This window comes from Mauremys mutica, chromosome 3 (assembly GCF_020497125.1).
Source record: "Mauremys mutica isolate MM-2020 ecotype Southern chromosome 3, ASM2049712v1, whole genome shotgun sequence".
NCBI lineage: Eukaryota > Metazoa > Chordata > Testudines > Geoemydidae > Mauremys > Mauremys mutica.
The window spans coordinates 69,911,985-69,938,569 of NC_059074.1; the positions used below are offsets into that span (position 1 = coordinate 69,911,985).

Sequence of the window (26,585 nt, forward strand, 5' to 3'; positions counted from 1 at the left end):
ACCTTAGTGAGCTATATTCTCATGGTAATAAGCATAATTAGCATTTTAAAAGTGCTTACCTGGATTGATATTTTGAGACAACTGCTGTGCTGCAGCAAACATATTTGCTGATGATTCTAGAAACTGCAGAGAAGACAAACAAGAGAACAGCAAGCTAATTATAAGCAGATGCATTAATGCTGGAAAGATTTTTAAAACAAATGAACAGGTTAAAAGAGTTCAGACTTTTCCACATTTCATAGAAGTCGCTACTGAATGTGGAAGATCGCTGGAGCTGTCTGGGTGCATATCAATGGCTGCTGTTCTTGATGGCAGTAAGGGCATATTAGGGATGCCAGAACTGAAAGACAGTCCAACCAAAATTCAGGCAAGGTCCAAAAGGTACCACTACAAGATTTTTTTCAAGAACCAGCCAAAAGCAAAAGAATGATTCAATTAATCATTAAAATAAACTAGTAATCACGTCTGGAGATCTCTTCTTCCTTCTGGCCTTAATACAGCATTGGGATTAAGGCTATGAGTCGATCAGAGAGGTCATGGATTCTGTGATTTCACATGACCTCCACAATTTCAGCCTGAGCGGCAGGACTCCAGCTGTCAGCCCTGGGTGGTGGTGCTCCAGCTCCAGCCCACTCGGGCTTCTGTGATTTATTGTTTATTGCCACATCCTGTCTGTGACTTCTACTAAAAATACCTGTGACAAAATCTTAGACTTAACTGGGATCCACTAAAATAAATTCCTGCTGGACTTAATTAGGACTCTTCCCCCACGCTCTTAAATGGGATTCTGCATTAGTGCAGAAATTATGCTAGTAAATCCAAATGTACGACTAACACATGTACCAAAAATGCAGGTTATAATACAGTCTGATCTGGGGGACTATCGGGCGAGAAGAGCACAAACGAAAGTGATACTGCTGAGTATTAACTATTGCAACAAGATGCTAAGCTCTCCTATCTCTTATCTACTTAAATTGTTGTCTAGTGGAACAGCCATGCCATTCATGTATTTTGTTTTTATGTAAACACAAACAGTGCCTAATGCCATGATACAGTTAATGTCTTGTCTGGAACAAAAATTCTGCAACCCTAAAGTCCAAGAGGTACTTTTGCATACCTGAGCTATCTTAGTTTTCTTTTGTTGAAATTTGCAGAGGCGTAATATCCGTGTTCCTGACTGGTCACTGAATGGTTCATGGAATGGGTGCAGAAGTTGAACTGTCTCGCCAAAGCTGAAATAAAGTATGTGTGTGTTTTAAAAATATGTTTAATAAGAATTCTATATTGCTAATTTGCTCTAAAAATCTTAAAATAAATCCATGCTTAAAATATTCTCACCTACATACAGCAATCTGCCCCACTTCTAGAAGAGACAATGCATTTCCAATCACTGCCAGGGATTCATATGCAAGCTAGGAAAAATGAAGTTAATCAAGATGAAGCAACATGTTCAAAAGTATTGCTGTATACAGGGTTGGTGTAGCCGTGTCAGTCCCAGGATGTAAGAGAGGAGAAATATAAGATTGGTAAGGTCATATCTTTTATTGGACCAACTTCTGTTGGTGAGAGATTCAAGCTATGGAGCTACACAGAGCTCTTCCACAGGACTGGGAAAGGTACTCAGTGTTACAGCTAAATACAAGGTGGAACAGATAGTTTAGCATAGGCAGTTGGCACATATTCTAAGGGACCATTTGAGATGAAGTGGCCAGTTAACATCCCTGTAGTCATAGGACAAAAAGAAGGGTTAGTGGGTTACAGATTACTGAAATAAGCCATAAATCCAGCGTTTTTATTAAGACCATAATTGTTAGTGTCTACCGAAGTTATGCATTTAAGATCCCAAGCTCATCTTTTGAAAGTTTTGTGCAGGTTCCCTTTGAGGTTGAGGACTGATAGGTCAGATACAGAGTGATCGCTTTGTGAAAAGTGTTCGCCCACAGGTGATATGATGGTTTTGTCATTTATCGTTTTATGTATGAGTTCATTTGTGAACGTAGTGATTGTCTGGTTTCACTTACATAGCTATTATTGGGGCATTTAGGACACTGGATGAGGTACACCACATTTTGTGGTGAAGTGTTGTCAGTTCTTTTAATCTTTTGGTGCTGAATTAAAAGCATATCAAAGTTCATTTTCATAATCCAGTAAAATCAAATTTAAATACTGCCCATTAAGTATTTGTTTCCTTATATAATTGTTTATGTGTGTATATCAAATACAAACCTAGCGATATCACAAGCAAAAAATTCAAAAAAATCTGATTTGAGATATTCATGAATTACAGAAAGATTATGTTGGTGCTATTTGCAGTCAGCTGAAATCCTGAAATTGGATGTTATACACTAACAGTTTAGGCTGATGAATAGAAATTAAAAATGTTGCAATAATCAGACTGAGGGGAGTGCACATTTTTTACTCAGTACAAATTCTGTACTTCATACATATATAAATGTCACTAATTTACCAGTGAAGCACAAAATATGCATTCTATTCTGCAATTCAAAATATTTTAATAGTAGAGTTTGACTAAGGATTAGAAACTGCTTAAACTATCTTCATATTTTACGTGTGACATATTAAATTATGTCTATTCAATAACAGCACCTTCCATGCAATACAATTCTTGATATAAATCAGCTACTCTTCTGATATACAATTATAAAAAAGACCTTGGCTACTGTACTGCTTCATCATTACTCTGTGGAATAGGTTCCTTCCAAGGTTTTATTTGCCTTACCTGTTTTGAGTGGTTGTCTATCATACTAGATGAATCATCAATGGCCAAGCAAATCTGGTACTGACGTTTGCTGGGTTTGGTTCTTCGCAACCAGATCTTATCCTTTCGGAACTGACTGGCAATATATGGAATCACTTTGCGCATATTCAGTCTTTTTCCTGTTCTGTAATCACCTCTGATAGTTAAGAAGCCAACAAAAATATTAGTGGGGAGAGTCATTTTATTGATAATAGTTTATACAATTTGGTAATTATGCACAGCAACACAGGCCAAGATTTTTCAGAACTGGATGTCTAAAATTAGGCTCTTATGTCCATATTTAGGTCCCTACAAATTGGTCTGATTTTCAGCTCCATTGGGAGTTGGCTGCTCAGCCCTTTTGAAAGCAGATTTTTAATGTAGGTGCCTAAATATGGAATTAGGAGCCTGACTTTTAGTACCTAGTATTGAAAAGCTTGTTCAGAATCACTTGGAGTTAAAACATGAACAATGTGGAGAAGATTTTGACTTCTAACATCATTTTGACTTGCTAGAGCTTCCATTGAAATCAGTTTGAGCATTGTATAAAAGAAAAAAAAAATCTCAAAAAGCTACAGACTCAAGATAGTGAAGTCTTATAATTCTTCACTACCACATCACATTTGCAAGTCATCAGATCACCTAAGAGTTCTAATTAAAAAATAAAATGAATGTGCATGCATATGGGAAACAGTTACTACAAATATTAGAGGATACTGCCAAGGCCCAAACGCAACAAGCTGTGGCTGTAAAGATGCCTGGCCCACAAAATGAGAGGTTAAGAGGCTAGAAACCTTACAGAGAAAAGACTTACTTCAACTTGGCTGCCTGAGTGGGTTCAAGTATGAGTCGTAGCTGCTCACAAAGCTGTTGTGAAAGAGGAGTAGTCAGTGCTAAATATCTCTGCCACATCTCAGCTGCCGTCTTTTCCTGTAACAGTACCAGACGAGACAAAACTCATTACATTCATTATGGACAAATGAAAAGCTGTGAAAATCTTGAAGGAAAGAGCACAAGTCTGAGGACAACATTAATAGGACAAAATAAGTCCTTCAGGTGAAGTTAGTGGGAAATGCTTGTTGGAGGACTCATTTCTGGGCTCCAGGGGAATGTTCAAGAGAAAGCCTTCTAAAGGCAGAATAGTGTACTTACTTAGGTGCAGCTGAAATTTTAAAGACTAAAAAAATAATCAAATCAATGCAGCAGGCTGAGCAGCTGATAATACTGTTATTGGAGATATAACTGGTGCTTTGTAGTATACTGGCACTACTGGAGGAGTCTATCCAGGAGTTGGAAAAGTCCTTGGCAGAGGTAATGAGAAGTACTGGTGGATGGATAAATAACCAATATATTACACTCGATAAAGACATAATTTATATGGAATGGACCTAAGTGGCTTTTCCATGCAGCTGACTTGCTACTGACCTGAAAGACGGAAAAGAAATTTTAAATAGATCTCCTGGAAAGAGGCCCATACCATTAGGCCTCATTGCTATCTAGAAAGAGGCAGCAGATGTATTTATTTTTTCCGATGACTCCTACCATACCAAGGAAAGTGTTACTGAAACATGTTACTCTGAACTGGTTTGAGCTAGAGAACCAAGCAGTATCTAATCTCTCACTATGAATTTGCAAAATACATTGTTTTCAAGAGCAGTTTTTACAATCTTAACAAACAGTAAAGTGTCATCTCCTTTAAAATTAATCTTACTAAACTTGTAATGTGTATGGAAAAATGTCTAAGGGATAGAATACTAGCTTCTCTTTGATTAGTAAGGAAGAGATTTGTCTACCTCTCCTGCAAATGGATCTGCCTGTGCAGTTTCCTTTGCTGGACAGGGTCCTTACATCACAAGACAGCAGAAAATGGTGCACAGATACCTCTTATTTTAGTCAACTCAGCTGTAAAGAGAAGACTTTATTAGCATTAGATTTTAAAAACCTCTCTTTAAATGTCAGAGTATACACTAATGACCAATGGCCGTTCTTGCCTCCAAGCCTACACCAAATGGTTTTAACATTTCCACTACAATTGCCACAGTATAAACAGTAATGTTTTGATAGTTAAACTAGAACCACAACAAGATGGCTGCTGGCCCACGGTCTCTCAGATTGCGTGTTAAAAATGACATCACCTTTTAGCAGGGTGACTGCCATTAAGAGGAGTCTCCATAACGACAATTTTAATCAAGAGTAATTTTCAATACAATTTAGTTTATAGCTGCGGTAATCGCAGCCAAGTTGAAGAAGTTCTGGCATCAGACAACCTAAAAGCAGACACTGTAACACTGCAGATGAAGGAGGCAGCTTCCAGCAGTAATGTCTATAGACTGGTATAGATAAAGTGGTGTGTAACGCTGGTAAATTGCTGGTGTCACGTACTCAATGTGTAAGGACTTGATAAGTTTGAGAGAAAAGATTCTCACTATGAGTTTTAGAGGTCATTACCAGAGCAAGTTCAAAGCAGCTTTCTCTAAACTGCAGATAATGCTTTGGAAACATGATTTGAATCATTGCCCAGCTGTAAGGTTTGTGTTAAGAAGTTTAAAGGAAAAGCTAAACACCATAAGACAGAGGGAGATTCAAATTGCTTTGTCTGAAAATTAGATTCTGGACTTTAAGTCTTCATCCACGACTTCAATAGGGTTACAATATGAAAGAATGCACATTAAGGATTTCTATGGCAGGTTAAGATCACTAACCTCATCTGGGTTACCAGATTGCTGAGTTTGCCAAGCTTCCAGTTGCTTTTCCAGTTCCTGTCTCAACTCTTCGGGATCTTTAATTATGTGCTAAAGGTACATTTATGAGAAACGGAGATAGTCCACATATCAGTAACCTCCAATCCTTACAGCATCACAAAAACATTAGTAAGAGCCAGAGAGGGTTATAATAATGGCTAAGATACCTAGAAAACCAAGTTTAGCTTTCATTTTAAATTTCCATGATTGCTATTATCTCTTCTTGTTCTTCTATACAGACAACATAATTTTGGTTTTTACATACATTTTGAATATGTATTAGAAGTACTGAATTTCAAGATGATCGATTTAAGTTGTCTTGCGTCAAGCCGTTGATTTTAATGACAGTAAAGAGAAAAATCAGTCTATTTCAATTTATTTAAATTTCCCAAAGAAAAAGTTCACTCAGCAGCTAGTGGTAGACTCAAATAATTTTTTCTATTTAATGTATTAACAGAATATGGCAACTCACCTATCAGGCTAATATATCACTGTTTGATAGCTTATGCACACTTTGTTAAAACAACAACAACTTAAATTATATTTCTTCACTGATAGTAAAAGGACCTCAGACATTTAACCTTAGAGAGGACTACAGTATATGGGCTATATAGTTGGAATTAAAACAATCTCTAAAACCTGCATATTAGAAAGTTTAAAAAATATTTTTCTTTATTGAGTTTTGTTTTAAACAAAATATTCAGCACATCACTGGAGAATTGGAAAAGTGCTGATAATTTCTGATCCCACAAGGAACTGTAACTCTCTCTTGTAATCTACTGCAAATTAAATGTAGGCGGGAATGTGGATGTGTATGTATAGGACCCAGCTCCCTCTCCCTTGCTAAAAGCAAAGGGACACCTCCACCCTTACCCCCATGGCTTAGGTAAGCGATGCTTCCCTTCCTCATCTGGTGCAACAAGAACTCCCCATCCTGTTTTAGTCTATTTTAATCACTTGATCTACCTGTATGTTTCCTCTTGTTTCACCTGTACATGAAAGAGCTAGACTATTCTGACCACATAATATGGCATCGTTGCAGTCAGTAGCACTTCTCATAATGTTGTTTCATTCTTACCGGCAGGTCATTTAACACTACCAATATGTACAGGAACTTCAAAATACACTCCTCTCTATCCCCAAAATAACTGAAATTGTGATATAGTAAGACAACAAATGAAGATGAAAGGGTTTTGGCAATATCACACTGAAACGGTTCCTCCTTCATAAACTGGCCCTCCACATAGCATATGTCTATACGAGAATTGCTAATTATAAACTGCATGACCACAATTCTCCCCGAAATCTTCCCTGCCACTAAGGCTATTCCAACGCGACTTATGCACAGCTCTCACAACCCATCAGTGCAGGCTACACACTCCTGCCCACCTTTCCTCCTCTGCATGGGTGTTTAACCACCAGGGAACACCCCAGATGTAACCAAGTAGTGGGGAAAATAAGAGTTTACATTCTAAATGAACACTTCTCAGCTGTAAGATACATTAGAAAGCTTCTCTCTCTTTCTCACTATTTCATATCCTTATGTAAAACAGCAGTGGGATGCTTTTGGTACAGTACCAGGACTGTGGTGTCCATCAAAAATTGATGGGCTGTATGTATAGTAGAGTCTTGGTTTCTTTCTGGTTCCTCCTCTGGCACCTTTGATGGTTTGTCTGCTGTAGCGTCTTTGACCTCCTCAGAGTTGAAAGCCTGGATTTCCAACTCCGCTTCATCAGACCCTTTAGTTACATAGTGCATAGTTACTAAACATCGTGTCCACTAAAATATACAGGTTCTTAAATTATGGCTACTATATCTTGGCTCCCACTGGGCAGAGAATTCCCAAGTCTATAATGTGCTTTGGAGCTTTTCCTGTTTTGGGCAGTTATGGCTGACAATAATCAGGCCCATTTTCCTGCCAGCTGAGCAGCAGCTCAGTTCTATTGTCCTTCCTCCCTTTTCCTTTGAGACAGTGCACTTCTCTTTATTCCATTCCCACTCAGTCCATCAAACCATTTTCTTCTCCAATTGACACTTTTATGCTGCTGCGCCTGAGGAGACCACTCAACCCCCTATTGTCTTGTTAAAATTGGGTTTTCTTGCATGCACCTGTGTGCTCCTGTCACAGATTGGAATGCATCTATAAGCCAGTTAAGAATGAAAAGAATTGACAGTCTGCCCACCTGAATGGAAACCATTTGCCTTCTTTATGGAAGTGAAAAAAGATTAAGGAGACCATTGTCTTGAAAGGGAGTAGCAAGGTACTCTGCCCCTCAACCAATTTAATAGTTAATGCTAGTTGCTGACTTGGACTACAGATGCAGCTTCAGAAAAGCTCATTAAAAGCAGGCATTTCAGAAATATCTATATAGAACTTCTTTAAGGGAAGCGAGAGGGCTATTTAAGAAGAGTTTACCAAGGGTTTTAGTGGCACTAGACTTCTTTACTTCTGGCTTCAGCTCCTCTGTGTCTACGGCATTGAGATCTTCATTGTTCTGCATTTCTGTCTCCATGGCTGCATCTTCAGAAACCACCTCTTCCTTCTCTTCACCAAGAGTCATAGTAGGTTTCTGCTGCTCCTTGCTAGCTACATCTGTACAATGGGAACAGGACAAACATTAAAGGAAAAACAACAACAACTTTGCTTTCTGAGGTTCTTCCATATCAGCACTCTAAGAGAAAAACACAAATCATATTTCAGATACCTGAAGCCTCTATTTTGTTTTCTCTAAAGGTTGCAACGTAAGTAAAACTTAAATCTGTGAAGCCGTTGAATGGGTGGAAAAATCAGTCTGAGCTATTGTCTCAATCATTGCACAATGTGAGCTATGCTATGCTAGGGAACCAATGGTGTTAATCTACTTAAATTGATAATGATTTTAAGTTCTTGCTTTTTCAACCCCACCCATACTCTCCCCCTCGCAAAAAAAATAATAATACCCCAATGCATTAAAAAAGCCAGCAACTTATTTCATATGGAGTAAACACAAAAAACGTGCTGGGTAAACCTGAATATTTCGCAGGCGTGTGAACAATTAAGACTGCAAGGCAAACAAAGTGAGATTTAAGGTAAAGTTTTTAAAAGTTTCAAACTTATGTAGGTGCCAAAGTCCCATTTTTTAAAGTGACTGGCACTTAGAAACCTAAGTCTCACTCAAAATCAATGGCAGTTAGGACCCTAAGTACCTAAGTCACCTTTGAAAATGGAATTTAGGCACTTCTGAAAACTTTGAGCTTTATCTATTGTGTCCAACTTTACCAGTACCAATGAAACAGTGATTTTATTATGAAAGAGGAGCAAAAAGCAATTACTTAAAAATCTGAAACATTTAAAAAAACCAAGAAATTTATTAAAAACTAAAGTTTGCTAAAAATCTTTAAACTATTTTGGTCCTATACACTGAGCCAAAATGGTGTAATTAGTAAGAAACACTTCAGATAAAAGGAGCCTTGACCTCAATTCTGCAATGTTCACTGTTTAAATCTGAAGTTAATCTCTGAAGCCTTGTGAATGCTACCATACCATAAGTTTGTGCATCGTAGGATTCAGTGCCTCGTTTAATGTGTTCAAACGCATCAGCTCCTTCCGCATTTTGTTCAGGCTGAGTTGTATTCTGTTTGGCTTCACTGCTGGATTCTATGGTTCTCAGTCGCTTGTGGACATGTTCACTGTGATCCCCCATTGAGCGCTCATTGTCAGCCTGACCAGGTTTCCTCTTAAAACTCTGAAAATGGCAAACAAACACCAGGCATTTCTGATAAGGAAGTTGGAATCCGACCAAAAGATTATGAACCAGAGTAAACAACAAGTAATTTAGTCTAGGCTATTTGGAATTGCATGTTAGAAATTAATTTTTACTACTATAATTTACAAAAAAAAAGCAACCTGTGTATTTTTTCTGCTTTGTTTCTGAGAAGCCAATCGTGCCATTAAGTTGGATTCATGGCCTTCTGTTTGATTTGCATCTGCAGCTCCACTCCCATGTTCCTAAAAGACAAAAGGTCAAGAGGAAAAAATATTCACCTGCTGTTCTGCTGGCTTGTAAAAAAAAAACTGTCATTGCAAGACTAGGCATAAATGCTTTAGCACTTACTGTACAAAAATTCTAGAAACTAAATGGGACTACAGAGATAGCTTTTCATCTTACACAACTGAGCTATGGCTGAGCTGAACTGAGTTCTGGAGAATAAAAGGAAGAGCTTGTGCGTATGTGCTATTTTTGTAGTGTGCAGATAATACACAACTCCATGGCTGAAGAATTAGCATAAACAAACACCTCTGACTGCCTGGGAGTTATCTGAAGAAACTGCAGATAAATTCATATAGATAAACTCAGATTCAAATTTGAGAAACTTAATATTGTTTCTTGCTTGTAATTTGTTCCTAACTATATTTAGATTTAGTACATGCACATACACATTCAGATAACAGTTTAAAGAGTATTTGCTCTGTTCTAGACATACAAAAAGAAGCGCACAGACACATTTGAAGTTAAATGGAAATATCTTAAATGGGAATCTATTTCACCTCTTTAGCCTGGTCCTTCTCTGAAGCTGCTCCAGCCAGCTCAACAGCACTGTCACTCTGCAGATTTTCTTCTCCTGTCTGCCCCTGAGCTTCATGTTCCATTCTCTCTACAGATTCAGGTAACTGCTCATCCTTCTCCAGAGTATCTTCATCCTCTCCTTCCTGAAGTAATATGAAATACAGGTCTAGCACGCTAAAAATGTAGGGGGATGCTCATCGTGGTGACATAAGCTAATTTAGAAATAAGCAGCATCTATTTTATCTCAGTGGGGAATCAGTATTTCTCCCACAATATCACTGGAATTTTGTTCAGGTGTTTCTTCCACTACTGCATCAGGAAAAAAAAAATCACAAGCCTCTTAATGGAGAAGTAAAAGTTGTTAGTCTTCAAATAAAGGGAAATTCCTCTACTAACTTTTATTAAAAGAAACCCGATTATAAAGTAAAAACATGTTTTTTAACCTGAGGTTGAAGGCCTTGGTCAGCAGCTGGGATCCCTTTCTCTCTCTCCTCTTCAGCCGATTCTTTATCTTCTGTCAGTGGTTGTGTTTCCTCCTCTTCATTTTCCTCAGAATTTTCTGTATTTCCTTCTTCTTGGTCATCAGCTTCTTCCCCCACTTCACCTTCACCCTCTGCTTTATCTTCAGAGGTGCCTCCTTCAGCTGGCTCTGGATCTCTGTCTGTATCTTGAGTATCTTCTCCATCCTTATCTTCCCCATTTAAAGCCTCATCTAAATCCATTGGCTTCTCTTCTATCTCAAAAGGATTTTCTTCCTCTGAATTAAAGGATAAGGAAGTGATATAAAACTTTCAGCAAACAGAGAAAGCCTAACTGGAAGAAAAAAGCCTAGTGCTTCAGAATCATAAAAGGAAAAAAAAAATACAGCAGTCCCTTGTGTGCAGAATCTATGATTTCTCATAATAACCATTTGCCTCCTCTCTAAGAAATACAACAGGTATGTACGTAAGGGCCCATCAGGGTCTATTCCTATTAACTAGTCTTAATCTAAATTTTCTCAGCTTTAAGTAGACTTTGTTAAGTGCAGATACTTGGAGGTGCTATGGAAAATACAGAGAATGCAGCAACTGGGCAATAAAACAGTCTGCTTAAGGAGGCTGTTGAATCACCACTACTAGATGAGCTCCTGGAATAAGTTCAATGAAACACTTTAATTATGAGAGAAAATGTATTCCATACAGGTGACTGTAACAAATAGACTCTCATCCAGCCCTACTGTCCAATTCCTGATTCCAAAACATACTGTGAACTAACGAGTATGTAAAACTAGCAATTTTTATCTTCTAGTCTTAATGGTACATTTGGGTTGTTGTGCAGCAGATTTTCTTACAAGGGATCTTATCTGATTCTTCCCTCAAGCTCCTCACTATTTGAGGTTCTCAAATACTTTTCCACTGGGTAGTTGTAGAGACAATTTCTTAGTTGGTACCTTCGCCTTCCTTGTCTTCATCGCTTCTCTCTTCATTCTCTAAGTTCAGGTCATCAGGAAGGTCCAAAGCTTCAGCCTCAGGCTGCGTCTCTTGCTTACCATGATAGGGATCCACCTCATTATCATCATATTCACGCTGATAAGCAGGAGAAGAAAGCAACATATTGTAAGTAGAGGGGAAGGGGGAAAGGGTTAAGAAGCAATTTCTCTGGGAAATGGAGATACATATATGGCAAATTAAATTTTGCATTCAAATATGGTGAACAGTAATTTCTACTAATTAGTTTCTCCAAGTCCCTAGGCCAGCCTGAACAGTGGGTTTGAAATTGCTTTAAAGCAGCATATTCTTTTTGGTGAAGACACCTTGCTCTAAAGTACGCACCCTGACATCTGTTCTAGAGCTGCCTGAATAGCAGAGAGGATGCTAAAGAAAAGTATTTCTTACCCACTACTCTGGCTTTTTCTTTAAGCCCTGTTGTGCCAATCAATCCTTTCTGTCCCAAAACATCATGCTGCTGTGTTTAGAATATAATTTTTATTGTTCAAAGTCTTAGAGCAAGATAAGCCACCCAGCTCTATTTCACATCACTAGGATTAATATCCATTGTTTGGGCTGGCATAGATGGGTTTTTGAGGAGTAACAATTTACAGACATAGAAATTCACAAAAACTAAAGACTACACAGTTTAGGATGAAACTAAGTATATGTACTTAATTCTTTATTTTTAAAACCTTATCGCAAATGCACTTTGGCTCCTGTGCAGAATCTCCAAGGACAAAATAAGCAGCAGTTTGAATAAATATCACTGAATTGTGAGAGCAAAACTTCTGAATAGCACAGAATGGAGACTCACTCTGCCGATCATCAAAACTTCATTGCAAAGTAGTGATTGTATTGACCATCAATTAGTATTTTTAAGTAAAACAAATGTAGGGAATTTCTGACTTTTGGAGCAATAGAATATATGTAGTATACTGAATGTGTTATTTTTATCACTAAGACGTAGTATAGTTTTTGGCAAGGTTCTTCAGTTACTAGATAAAAACACTTCAAGTTCTCAGCAATGCATAATGGACTAGAAGTGTTTTAACAGCAGGTCAGTATTCCCATGCAAATAATAAATGGCTTGTAACAATCTTGATGTTTTTTTAAACAAGGCTAGCCATTTTTAATTTATTTTAAATATATATATATATTTTTAATCAACCAGTAATATGCCATTAAGGCCCTTAGCACAACTAGAACAACATTACAGGCTTCTGAAGACCCTTTAAAGTACAGTATTCTTAGTTCTGTTTTAAAACCTTTTTACCTCATCTATTTGTTCGTGAATTTTCTCTTTGTTTTCACCATCCTCTGCTTGCTCCTCTTTTTCTTCATCCTTAGATGGCTTCTTTTTATCATTTTTATTGCCTGCATCCAAGTTGTCATCTTTTGCAACAAGCTCGGAATCACCCTGAGTATGGACGGAAAAAAAAAAATCCAGAAAGTGATTATGCAAAATGCTAAGTAGTCTGTGTAATTACAGGGCCGCAGCTCCCAAAGGAAACAAACCAAACACATTTAGGATATATTCAAATTGCCCCCTACTGAGGCCAGAGGCTACTACACAAGTGGTTACTTTCTTCAATTAATGTGCAATTACTACAGTCATGACTGACTTGCCCATACTCAGCAAGCATGGACAACCTTACATCGGGGCTAGGCAAAAGGTTCACATGGGACACATTTGGTTCAGGTTGATTTAATTCAGATGGGCATGTGATTGCATTGTGAGTTTGAAACTCACCATATCATACTATAACTATGAGGATCACCTGCTTTCCTAAGGCTGGTCAGGAAAGTCCAAACTCTTGAAGATCAACTCTGAAGAATAGGGAGAAATCTGGGTTTGCTGAATTAGGGACAAGAGCCAAACACTTACTACTTCCATTTTACACACCCCATCATGTGAGGGGAGAATTTAACTACTCTCCCCCTTTATGTCTCATACTCTAGGTCACACTGAGTTAGTGAGGTTGTTATGCCTGAGGGCATTCTGCACCAAAAAATTCAAACGTCTGTGCCAAAAAATTCAAAATTCTGTGCACAATATTTTAAAATTCTGCAAATTTTATTTGTCAAATAAATGTGGAAGTTCCAGCATGGCATGGGGAGCACAGGCCACTGGCTGCACAGAGGTAGGAGATCATTGGGAGTTTGCAGAGCTTCCTGCAGCCTGTGGAGAAATCTGGGGGTGGGTCTGACTGGCCCCAGATGCCGTACAGGGGAAGAGGAAGTCCCATCTACCCCAGCCCAGCCAGGACTAGGAGTTGAGCCCAGCACAGGGTAGAAGCCACCTGCTGGGTCTTCCACAGTCCCGCCCTCTGCCCCACAGTGATTTACCTCTCTGCCAGCTCTCCTGGGCACCCAAAACATACTGCTGGGGAGGGTCACATGACTGCTCGTGTGGCTTCCCTTTGCTTCCCTGTCAGAAAGTCATTTTTCTGTGGGGAAGCAAAGAAATCTGCGGGGGACATGAATTCTGTGCATGCAAAGTGGAGCAGTATTCACCCAGGAGTAAACTGTTGTACACATGGTAATAACGTTGTACTATTTTTTTATTTCTTTTGATCTCCTTTTGTTTTTTTACCTCATCCATTCCTGGTCCAGATTCTTCTGTTTTACTCTCATCATTGTCATTGTCCTCTTCATCATCATCGTCGTCGTCATCACCCCAGAGCCTCTCATCCAGTTTATCAGCTTCAGCATCACCAAGATTTCCCATCTGTTTATCTAGCTCTTCATCTTCATCTGATTTCTCACTGTCTTCTGTGTACAACACCACAACTCAATGGAACATGCTGCAACACTGATTCTGTCAAAGTGCTATTTTTTTTTAATTTAAAGTACACTGATGAGAAAATGCATTGACTATGGACTTTTCCAAAATGGAACTTTACTCTGAAATACACTAAAAGATAGCCTCTTGCAATTCAAACAGAAGCCTGTTTAGAAGCAGCTGGTGATTCTATGTACACACAATGTATTAAGGCAAGAAATAATTTTGCCAAGTCTATCCTGTACAAGTTCTATTACAATATGCTGCTGCACAGCAAGCATTTTTGTTTTGCTGCAGGATTTTTAGTTAAGTGAAATTTGTTATGTATTATTATAAAGCATTGGAAAATCAAAATTTCCCCCCTAAAAAGTTAGCTCTATTTTCCTAAGTGACACTCAAAAGTCAATAACAGCCTATTTCTTTTGTACAAATGTATTATAGCTTTGCTGAATATTGGCATTTACTGAAACACTCATTGCTGTGAAAGACATCTGAAGTCATTAACCCATTTGTAGCACTGTGATAGGTCATTTGACAATAGGAAGGACAACCAACTCATTTGTTCCAGTTCCACGCATCTGTTACAGTTGAGGATTGTGAAGCTGGCTGTGGTTTGTGTTTTGTAACTCTGACTTGTTACTATTTATACTTGACTTTTTCTATTCTATTCTTAGAGTTGGTTTAAGAGTGTCTATATGCTTTGCTATGTGAAAGTAGGAACTGTTACTGTACTAGTCAATTGCATTTCTAGAAACTACAAGAGTGAAATCTTACCAGATTGCCTTAATGAAAGAAACAAACCTTTCTTGTCTTGTTCCCCATCATGCATTTTCCCTTCAAAGTCCTCTGACATTTCAATTGCATTGTCCTCTCCTTCAATGTCTGGTTTGGAGTCTGGATCCTCTTTCTCCTTTTCTTGACCTTTTTGATAAGTGTCTTCCACCTGGATTATTAAATCAACAGTTACAACGGGTTTGTTTTCAAGATTAATGCTTGGTTTAACATTACCTTGATAGCTAACTCATTGTAACTATTTTTACCTTGATATAAACCTAACTTCTTAGTTGGACAGTAAAGCAGTCCGTAACATATCCATTTGTTTCTTTCACCTAAACACAATCTGTGTGTTTTATTTTTCAGGATTGAAGGTCTGAACATTTCTACTTTCTACCGTCCTTTTTATTGGTAAAAATGGCCCAAAACAGAACTTGAACAGAAACTATTTTGCAGTGTTCAACAATTTACAGGAGCCAAGACTGCTGCTTAAACATTGAATCTTACCCTGGTGGAATTTAGAAGGAAAAAGCAATTTACTCTGAAAGACCAAATTTACAACAAATTCCACTCACAGTAACCAAAGTTAGGGTATACTACAAATTTGGTTTGCTGCAGCTCATGCTAATCTTCAAAATAAATCTTGATTTCAAATAACTGACCAGCGATTCATTTTTAGTTATCCTTGAACCAAACCACACACATACCTGGTCTTCGTTTTCTATTTTGTCACTCACATCCTTCTTGCCTTCCCCATCTCCAATACCACCTCCCTCATAATCATGGAACTCTGTTGCTCCCTCTCCTGCTACATCCTCCATTAATTCTTTTGGCAGACAAAATCCCTAGAAAAGGGAAACATTTACTGATAAATAGTCAAAAATTAGTACTGACAGTAAAGACAGTATAAGTGAGTATTTTAAACAATAAGAACAAGAAGTGTTATACTTTGAGACCCATTTCCTTATATTGGCCCTACTCCTACAGTACTTCTTCCTAGAAATATAGATTTGTGCTAATTTGAATAAACCTGAGTAGAAATCAATTGTTTCATTAGCAATGAAAAGCTTAAAAAAAGACTCAAAATCTCTAAGCAGTCTCACATTTTTTGTTTGCACCCCATCCTGCATACTGTAACTCTACCATGCTGCTGCTACATGCAACCAAGAAATGAACCAGAAAATCCCTGAAATCTCTTGAAAATCAACAGAGAAAGCAAATTTTAGACATACGTAAGTCAATTCAAACTGTACTTACACAATGTGTACATTTACATTTAAGCCATTGTAGACTTTTGTCTACATTATGTACGATTAATATCAATCTAATAATTTCTCTAAAGGTTCTTACCTTTTGTGTGAGCTCTGTAAATATACTGGTTAGAACAGAAAGCAATTTCCCAGTACTTCTGTGAGATGCCAAGGAAACAATAAGATAGAACAAGATAAGATCTGAATACTTGGAAAGCATGGGCATTAGGCGCACAAGTAAGTAGCAGGATTGATTGAAGAACTGCAAATTAAAGACAAGGGAAAAAGAGCTTCCAGTCATATATCTCCATCTACATTAAAATGAGACCTCAGAAAGGGTAACAATACTGAAAACATCAATCCTTAAATCATGTTCTGCCTTGACTAACTAATGTGTCTGCACCATAAATCCAGTTTAGTTTAACACGTGCCTTTTAGAAACTCTCCATCCTGAAAAATGTATTGTAACTATCTAGTCTCAAGAAATCATTGTGTGGAGTGAAGTGACTTATTTTGTATTAAAGAACTCAATTTTAAGCCTAAAAAAAACATGAATTTTTTTTTCCAGATACACAGCCATTGGAGATATTTTACTTAAATTCCTTCTGTTCCTAGTGTTTTTTCTATCTTTCGCATTTCACAAAAGCTAAACCTTTCTTTCCCTACAAAAAGCAGAGGCTTGTCTATAAGAACAGTTATTCGGCGGCAAGCTGGGATGTAAATCTACCTTGCACTAGTATGCTAGGCATTAACTGTCCATGTGGACCCTGCTACCATGCAATGGAAGTTCTGCAGTGCACTTTGATCTGCCCTGTTTTCACACATCTTTCCAATTCTGAGGATAAATGCAGATGGGGTAGGTGGCGAGGCAGAGACAGTAAATATTTATGAACCCATGTTCAAATCTTCCTCCCTTGGGACCACAATACAAAGAGAAGGGGAAGAATGAATTTACCTTGTGTTTGTCTGCTGTGCAATCCTCTCCATAAGATTTCAGTCTTTCCAGGAGTTCTGAAATGGCAGAAATTATTTTCTGCACATGCAGAGAACTCACATCAGCATAGAGGTCTTCATCCAAGAGCTTAGTTAAAAGCCCTGACTTGAGTCTGTCAGCTGAGGCCTCCTCCTCTTTGACAGAAATACAGAAACACAAAGTTACCAAAAACAGTCTCTAGACTCTCAAAGTAAGAAATCCACCAATTCCTAACCTTATCAAGTTTCATAGGTAGTTCCAATTAACATGAAATCTGTGATATGCAGTAACAGATGCTACTTAAATACAGGGGTAATCTAGGTGCGCATAACTTACACTCACAGACTTACCATCTTCCTCTGAGCATTTTTCTTTCTCCTTTCCTTTTTCCTGTTTTCTCTCCGTTAAACACTGGATGGCATACAGGACAACATGAATGGCAGATTCTACTTGCACAGAGAAATGTTCTACAAACCCATCATCTGATTCTTGGTTCCCTTTTGAAACATAAAATTGCCAGCTTAACATGGGAATGCATTAAATTTAAATGCATTATTAGTCAGCATGTTTTCCTCATATACAGCACACATTGCCCTACATGATACATTGACTGGCACCTATTTAAAATTTGGAGAGTTACACTTTTCCGGGGATAGACAACAGATGTTATTAGGGATGTGCTGAAAGCTTCATTAAAGAGAAGCAGAGCACTCAGACTTAAAAATTTGGGCAAGGAGGCGTTTAATCAACTCTGCAGTGGTCCAGCGGTTACAGCCCCAGCATCTGGGTTAAGACTTCGGTGTCCAACGCACATTGACCGGTAGAGTCCAAAAGCATGGGAAGTTTAAAAGGACAGGTGCATCTGGGACCAACCAGAGAGATCTCTAAAAAGGTAGTGGGGGATGGTGTAGCAGTGAACCTCAACATTTTTAGCGAAGCATTCAAACTTTTCAGGGGTTAGCCAAAATGAAATGTGGGAGGTTTGCCCATCATTAAAAGAGACACTCTGAAAGATCACAAGACATTGACAATTCTTTGGCTTAAAAAAATACTTGCTCAAAGCAAGCTCATGGAAGACAACAGCCAACAAAATAGTGCATTAATTTTCTCCCACACTGTGTGGGTGAATATTTGCACTCATGGAATTATGGTGTGCATAGTGCAGACTGGCACTATGCAAGTTTCCTCATACATCCCTCCCAAAGTATTTTTCTTAATCCTTAATCCTACAACTACAAAATTAAGCAGACACTATAGACTACACAAGTTGTGTGATGACTTTGCAATGGACAAAAAGTTCAGACTAGACCAAACTAGTTTTACTGCGCCCTAGTCACATTTCAGCTCAGATGTCCTGAATTCTCATTTAAATTTCAAGACTTAGAGGAGCAGTCCTTACCACCACAGTCTGAAGTCAAACCAAGAAGCTGGGTTTTCCAGGTAGTAAAGTCTGCGGCAGTTTTATTAACTTCCGCTTGGATGTATTCTAGGCTCTTGATTAATGCCATCTGCTTCGTAGACTTCATACCTTCCATCCCTTGAAGAACATATAAGGACTCTATGCTCTGCAACTGAGTTGAGACTTTCAACAAACAGCTCAGCCCTGAACTGCAAACTTCAAAATCTTTCCTATAAGAAGAAAGAAATGGCATAATACTGAAAGAAACATACATTTAAAATTATGCCTTTACTCTTTAAGATGGAGATTAGTTTATTTCCTAATGGAATAAAAGTCATGGAAACAAGCACTGATGCCACCCATATGAAGTATAATATGCTTAAAGGGGACCTGAAAAGGACAGATGGAGTATGTACTGCTTTGCTTTTTTGTGATGTATAAAAAAAGCTTGAGGTGGTGGTGGTTTGGGGCGGTTTTTTTGTAACTATAAAAAATAATCTACTTGTATTTTTACATTAGAAATTCATGCCTTGTCTAAACTGGAACTATAGGAACAACAGGAGAACCAGTGGGATGATATCACTGGAGACCAGAGACAAACGCTGAGCAACAGAGTGCAAGGAATTTTTGGTTGGATTATTTAAAATAATTTGTTTGTTTTTGTTAATAACTATTTAACTCAAACAACAGAGAAACACTTAGCAGAAGAAATCTTTGTTAAAGATTCAACAAGCCTGCCTCTTTCACTTAAGGATGTGGGACGTCCCAATTTCTATTTGAGATTACCAACAAGTACTCCAGAAAAATCAGGAAAGGACAGATTTGACATCCCAAATATTTCTAAGGTTAAAAGTAAGCAGGAAAGAAGTATATCTTTCAGATTCTTAAAAAAATGTTTCAAAATTGCAGCAATATTGGCAAGCTTTTTAATTTACTTCCCGGATATATTGTTAAATCTTATGAATTTCCAAATGCACAGAAAGTGTTTCAATTCTAGGCATGCACACAACTCACCAGGAATAAAATAAGGTCTCACAAGACTGTTGTCTTATTCTGTCTATATCTGCTTTCACGGCCTTAATCTCCGCGAGCATCTCAGTCACTCTTGCAGACAACTGCTGCCACAACTGATCCTGTTTTCGCATCCTGCATCCGGAGGGTAGTTGCTCTGCAGCCACTGGAGATAGGTATTTTAGCTCTGATTGGATTAGATCAGGTATTCCCATCTGGGCATTTTCCAGATTCTGTTCAGTTCCTTTACACTGGGGAATGTTTGTTTTCATATCCGTCCTTACACCATGATTACAGATTAAAGACTGTTCTCTTGGGCAGCACTGTACAAACCAAGATAGCTGCTCAATGACCATCACACATTGCATGGCAAGATGTTGCAGTCTCTCAGTCCATTGCTGAATACTATCTTGAGGAGGAAAGGCTACATTATAGTCTCTAGTAACATTCATCCTTGAATCAATCTCCTGTACACAACTCAGGAGATTCCTGTTTAGAAGAGTCATACAAGAAGAAAGGTTAAAAAGACTTTGTATTCAAATATGGAATCGCATTTGTTTAAAGTAGAATCTTAGAATATAAAATCAGAAGTATGTAAAATATTGTTATAATATCATCACTTTTCCCATCCAGATACAAATAACTTTTAATAAAGTACATTTAGGATATTTTTAATTATTTCAATATATTTTCTGATTGATTTGCAATAATCTCTTGAAAGCTAGAAAATGAAGCTCCTCCCCCACATTCTGTACACATGAGTTTCTTGAGGTCCTCCTCATCAAAATACTCCAGGTTTATTAAAAACAAATAAGATTAACAAGCTCCCTGGCCTACATTCAATTATTCTTCACTTTCTTCCACTATTTAAAGTGGATAAATCCTACCAAGCCAGCATTTTCCAGAGAGAAAGCTCATGAAAAATGATCACATGAACCTGCCATAAATTTCAAGTGACAGAAATGCAGCTAAATATCTCTGCATTCTTTATACAGTCAGACTATTGCAAGGAATTATGTGAAGTACAGAAAAATATCAATAAATATTTACATTGCAGTAGCACCAAAAGGCTCTAATTCAGATTGGGAGTCGTACAAAAACCTAAGAGAACAGTCCCTAACTCAACATCATAGACAGTTCTATAGTGTTACAGAAAGAATTTGTGGATGCATGAGCAAGACAGGGGAATTGGCAGGGATATCAGTAAGGGTATGTCTACACTACAGGATTATTCCGATTTTACATAAACCGGTTTTGTAAAACAGATTGTATAAAGTCGAGTGCATGCGGCCACACTAAGCACATTAATTCGGCGGTGTGCATCCATGTACCGAGGCTAGCGTCGATTTCCGGAGCGTTGCACTGTGGGTAGCTATCCCGTAGTTATCCCATAGTTCCCACAGTCTCCCCCGCCCATTGGAATTCTGGGTTGAGATCCCAATGCAAAAACAGTGTCACGGGTGATTCTGGGTAAATGTCGTCACCCAATCCTTCCTCCGTGAAAGCAACGGCAGACAATCATTTTGTGCCCTTTTCCCCTGGATTGGGAGCTCAGCCAAGAATGCAAATGCTTTTCGGAGACTGCGGGGACTGTGGGATAGCTGGAGTCCTCAGTACCCCCTCCCTCCCTCTATGAGCGTCCATTTGATTCTTTGGCTTTCCGTTACGCTTGTCACACAGCACTGTGCTGTGGCCTCTGTCTATCATAGCCTGGAGATTTTTTCAAATGCTTTGTCATTTCGTCTTCTGTAACAGAGCTCTGATAGAACAGATTTGTCTCCCCATACAGCGATTAGATCCAGTATCTCCCGTACGGTCCAGGCTGGAGCTCTTTTTGGATTTGGGACTGCATCGCCACCCGTGCTGATCAGAGCTCCACGCTGGGCAAACAGGAAATGAAATTCAAAGGTTCGCAGGGCTTTTCCTGTCTACCTGGCCAGTGCATCTGAGTTCAGATGGCTTTCCAGAGCGGTCACAATGGTGCACTGTGGGATACCACCCGGAGGCCAATACCGTCAATTTGCGGCCACACTAACCCTAATCCGACATGGCAATACCGATTTCAGCGCTACTCCTCTCGTCGGGGAGGAGTACAGAAATCGGTTTAAAGAGCCCTTTATATCGATGTAAAGGGCCTCGTTGTGTGGACGGGTGCAGGGTTAAATCGGTTTAACGCTGCTAAATTCGGTTTAAACGTGTAGTGTAGAGCAGGCCTAAGTCATCCAGAAGTGACTGAGAGTGGAATAAAATGGCTAAAGACAAGGTATTTATTGTGCACTGGTGATCATTTTTTTCAGCCCAAGAGCTGCAAACCCCTACAAACTAAATATCCAACTATACAAGATTTTTCTTTTATACTCTGCTGAGGTTTCTGTATTTTCACTTAGAGAGTCATGTGTTACTCCTAGGGGAATTCTGCATACCTGCAGATGCATAGAATTAATCTGTCCCACATAATTCCCATCCCACCCCTGCATAAAAAGCGTTTTGCCGAGTACTGCAGTTCCACCTTTTGCCCACTATCGGCCACTGTTGCCCCAGAACAGCCAGCTGCACAGCACTTCAGGGGCAGAATGTATTTTCTGTGGGGGGGAAAAAAACCTGTAGGGGAATTCTGCAGCACTGGGCATGCATAGAGTGCTTGCCGATCGATTTAGTGTGTCTTCACCAGACCCGTAAATCAACAATGCGGATCTACTGGTAAGTATAGACATGCTCTGAGACTTCCCCAGCCGCTAGCTCACACAATCTCTGTCTCTGTCACACTCATCCCCCCTCACACATTCTGTCTCTCCTCTCCCCCTACCCCATCTCTGCAGAGTGGGAGGGGGAGACAGGGCTCAGGACAGAGCAGGAGAGCTTTCAATGAGTGCCTTAAAGAGACAGTGCACTGCGTCTTTCAGAAACTTCCCCAGCAACCAGCGCGCGCGCACACGGGCGCACATGCACTCACGCACACACAGTGTCTCTGTCTCACTCTCTCACACAGTCTTTCATACTCACTTTCCAACACATACTTATATTATTACTGTTGTTACTTCTTGGTACTTTGTAAGAAGGCATTACTGGGTAAGACCAAAGGTCCATCTAGACCAATATCCTGTCTTCTGACAGTAGCCAATGCCAGTGGCCCCAGAGGGAATGAACAGAACAGGTAATCATCAAGTGATCCATCCCCTGTCGGTCATTCCCAGCTTCTGGCAAACAGAGGCTAGGGACACCATCCCCGCCCATCCTGGCTAATAGCCATTGATGGACCTATCCTCTATGAATTTATCTAGTTCTTTTTTGAATCCTGTTATACTCTTGGCCTTCACAACATTCTCTGGCAAGGAGTTCCACAGGTTAACTATGCGTTGTGTGAAAAAATACTTCCTTTTTTTCATTTTAAACTTGCTGCCTATTAATTTCATTTGGTGGCCCCTAGTTCGTGTGTTATAAGAAGGAGTACTTCCTGCAATGCACATATATCCTCTGTAATTTTATTCTTTCAAAGTGTGTTATTTTAGTTTTTTGACTGGTCCATGCATTTCATAATTTTTATTTCTCTCTTACACTTAAATTTAAATTCTTTGAGTAGTGAGCTCTAAAATGCCTAGCCTGTCCTGGCTGGAGTAATTATCCCTATTGGTAACTTTTAAAAAATAAATATTATATCTAGGTTTTTTGTTTCTACTGGTGGTGCATATCCTCATATTACCTCAGTGCACATAACAAAATTAATCCTGCCCATGGATGGAAAAAATTAGATGGAACATTGCTCAGGAGCTAGTGGTGTGACGGCATTGAGCCTAGGGGTGGGGGGCTGCAGGGAAACATGGGGATCAGGGGTTTGGGGGAGAGGGGCGGTTGTGCCCGACTGAATGGGAGAGGCTTGGGGTCAGCCAGGGTCTGCATGGGGAATGCTTCCTAACTCCCTAACAATCCTCCTCCCCCGCATACCCAACACCCTCCAGGTTCACTCCCAGGCTCTTCCCCCTCCCTCAGCTCCTCCATTACCTCTGACTCCCCCAGGTGTTTGCACTGCTTCTGACAAGTGCAGGAAATATAGTTTTGTATTGTATTTTAAATGAATTACTCAAAGTTCTATATTAATATGCCTATTTGTAAAAAAAAAAAATTAGAATCTTTTTTTTTTGGTCTGTATTGTTACAGACATACTTGCTGACAGATATTTTGAAATAAATTACCACAATAATTGAAACTGGTATGATTGTATTGTGTTATTTTGACAAAATATGCAGAATTTTTAATTTTTTGGTGCAGAATTCCCCCAGGAGTAATGTTTGTCAGCCACTTGCTGGCCAATTAATTTTCCCAAAAACTTGGCAAGCTAAGATACAAGTTAAACAAATCACAAGGCACTATCAAATGGCTTATGTTTGACAATCAAAGGATGTTGATATAATTTTGTAGTGTGATTCTTTTCTGGTCTTCAGTTGTGTAGGTCTCTCATTTCTCTTAAACGTTTTGATTCTTGGTAGGCTACTCATTTACTAAATTTTCAATCTGCTTGCCCAGATTTGAGCTCAGTTGTGACTTTTGCTCCACATTTTAATTCCAGAAGGTGGAGCTGTTAGTCTACTGAATTAAAACACATTAATATTATGTTGGTCTGAAATTGATCTGTGCACTGAGAGAGGGGACAAATATGGTCTAATCACAATTCTTTTCCTTTTATTTGAGACATCAGATATATAGGCAAAAAATAAAAAACGGAAGAGAAATCTATTCCTTTTATCATGCAATTTTCCATCCTTTTATAAATTTAAGTATTTAGAGTCAACCTCCTCTTCACCATTTTAAAATAAGGCTATACTAATAAAATGTGAGATACCTCAGTATTATCCATTGTTCTGTCAAGGCAGTGAGTGAGCTCCTCTGCTTAACAAGCGTCTTCATAAGGTGTGCAGTGAATCCTTTACATCTGTCAATGCTACCTAGTCCAATTTCCTGAAGAGAGGCGGCAGAGCAAGCAAAGGTGACTAAAACTGTGTTCAATTACATCACACTGCCTTGGACTAACAAGATCTAACAAGACCACATGCAAAACAGCATCAGGCTTAGTCAGTGCTTGGATGAGGGAATACCTGGGAAAGCCTCAGGTACTGCAGAAGGTGGTGCTGATTTAACAGGAACCATTTTTTCCCCTTTCAATACTAAACTAAAACCCACACAAGGTATAGGCACTTTGCTGTTGAAGGTGCTATCTTTTGCATGAGACACAGAATGGAGGCTCTAACCAAGTCTGATCATTATATATCCCAGAGCACTTTTCATGAAAGTAGAAATATCAATGCTATTGTACTGTCCAAATTCCACACTGGATAATTTGGATTTTGTCTACCTAAATATTTTCCACAGTACAAGAAAGGCTAATGGGATTCCTGTATACGTACAATGCAATAAGCAATTTGGAATGAAAGATGCTGTACATACAATATAGATTATTAAATAACACCTCTGGTTATTTTTTAAGTTATATATTCACAAAGCCAGAGACTCTCAATAGTTTTAAATCACTAAGTTGGAATGCTGTCCCCAAACCAGATTTTAAATAAACATAGATCTTCTATGACTGTGACTCAACTCAGTATCAGAAAATCCCAACTCCAAGTTCAAAGTGGTAAAATAAAATTCAGATAAAAACCATTCTCCATTTTTGCTTGCTGTTACTCCTTTACCTTGGCAGGTGCTAATAATGCTGTCTGAAGCCTAGCGTGGCGTGCAAGAGATCGATAGAAGTACTTTTGGCATCCATCCCAGACAGAAGAAATCTCTGTCAGCAACCTGAAAGAATATGAATAAGTCTGACTTTAAAGATACACAACGTCAGGATCCTGGAAGGCTTAATAGCACGCCTGGTATCACCAAGCTTAGAGAAGCTGGATTTATCCATGCATTTAGCCAACAATTTTTCTGCAACTTTATTAAGTAAATGATCATAGAAGTAAACAAAAGTTTTTCAGTTCCTCCATGGCTGTTCTACAGGAAAAAAATACTAAAAAATTGAAGCTACTGAAGAATCTGAGTAGCAATTATAATTGAGACTTGGGGTGATCCAACTCATCCCTCTGTCACATTCCAAAATCACTCCACAATTTAAAGGGACACTAAGTTGGAATTTTTTAAAATGACTAAGGCTCTAGCCATGCCGCTAAAAGCCACACAGTGTAGCTGCTGTTTGTTGGCAGGAGAGGGCTCTCCTGCCGACAAAAAACATTCACCCCCCCCACTAGCACCAGCAGCTTTATCAGCAGGAGAGTGCTCCTGCCAACAAAGCCCTGTTCACACCCGTGCTTTTTGTCGGTAAAATTTCTGACATTCAGTGGGACAGGAGAGGGGTTTTAAACACCCCTGAATGACAAAAGTTTTGCTGACAAAGTGTCAGTGTAGACCAGTGGTCCCCAACCTTTTCGTCTGGCGGGCACCAGACGAAGGACCGTGGCGGCAGTGGAGCATCCGCTGAAATGCTGCCGAATTTCTGCGGCATTTCGGCGGCGACACCTCTCGATGACGTTGCTTGTCGGCAGCAAGCGTCGTCGAGAGGCGTCGCCGCCGAAATGCCGCAGAAATTCGGCGGCATTTCGGCAGATGCTTCACCGCTGGCCAGGATGCGGGCACCGCGTTGGGGACCCCTGATGTAGACATACCTGTAGTCTAGATTCCAGTACAGAACTCTTTGTCCTTATTTTGTTGTTGAGAAAGTAAAATTATAAACAAACCCCTACATTTGGAAGGCATATAAACCCTCATGCTTCAGGGCATAAGATGTCTGACTGAGGGGTTTATGAAAAATGCTTCCCTATGGGCAGGTTAATCCATAACTCCCTGCTTTGGAGACCTTGCATATTCCTCTCAAACATTTGTTGGAGACAGGA

General features: G+C 39.1%; 1 protein-coding gene across 1 annotated transcript in view; it reads right to left on the reverse strand.

The window, feature by feature from the left end:
* MDN1 (midasin AAA ATPase 1) overlaps positions 1-26,585 on the reverse strand; it is a 168,088-nt gene that overhangs the window by 3,726 nt on the left and 137,777 nt on the right. Inside the window, exons 77-100 of the mRNA XM_045010265.1 lie at positions 25,389-25,494; positions 24,542-24,657; positions 19,708-20,193; positions 18,694-18,923; positions 17,645-17,791; positions 17,277-17,449; positions 16,422-16,583; positions 15,779-15,916; positions 15,099-15,240; positions 14,109-14,287; positions 12,789-12,932; positions 11,476-11,611; positions 10,490-10,803; positions 10,028-10,189; positions 9,386-9,487; positions 9,023-9,224; positions 7,916-8,092; positions 7,078-7,238; positions 5,461-5,550; positions 3,573-3,688; positions 2,741-2,915; positions 1,339-1,412; positions 1,118-1,232; positions 60-123 (exon numbers count right to left, since the gene is read on the reverse strand). Coding sequence (XP_044866200.1) covers positions 60-123; positions 1,118-1,232; positions 1,339-1,412; positions 2,741-2,915; positions 3,573-3,688; positions 5,461-5,550; positions 7,078-7,238; positions 7,916-8,092; positions 9,023-9,224; positions 9,386-9,487; positions 10,028-10,189; positions 10,490-10,803; positions 11,476-11,611; positions 12,789-12,932; positions 14,109-14,287; positions 15,099-15,240; positions 15,779-15,916; positions 16,422-16,583; positions 17,277-17,449; positions 17,645-17,791; positions 18,694-18,923; positions 19,708-20,193; positions 24,542-24,657; positions 25,389-25,494 — 3,911 coding nt within the window. The remainder of the gene's footprint in view (positions 1-59; positions 124-1,117; positions 1,233-1,338; positions 1,413-2,740; positions 2,916-3,572; positions 3,689-5,460; positions 5,551-7,077; positions 7,239-7,915; positions 8,093-9,022; positions 9,225-9,385; positions 9,488-10,027; positions 10,190-10,489; positions 10,804-11,475; positions 11,612-12,788; positions 12,933-14,108; positions 14,288-15,098; positions 15,241-15,778; positions 15,917-16,421; positions 16,584-17,276; positions 17,450-17,644; positions 17,792-18,693; positions 18,924-19,707; positions 20,194-24,541; positions 24,658-25,388; positions 25,495-26,585) is intronic.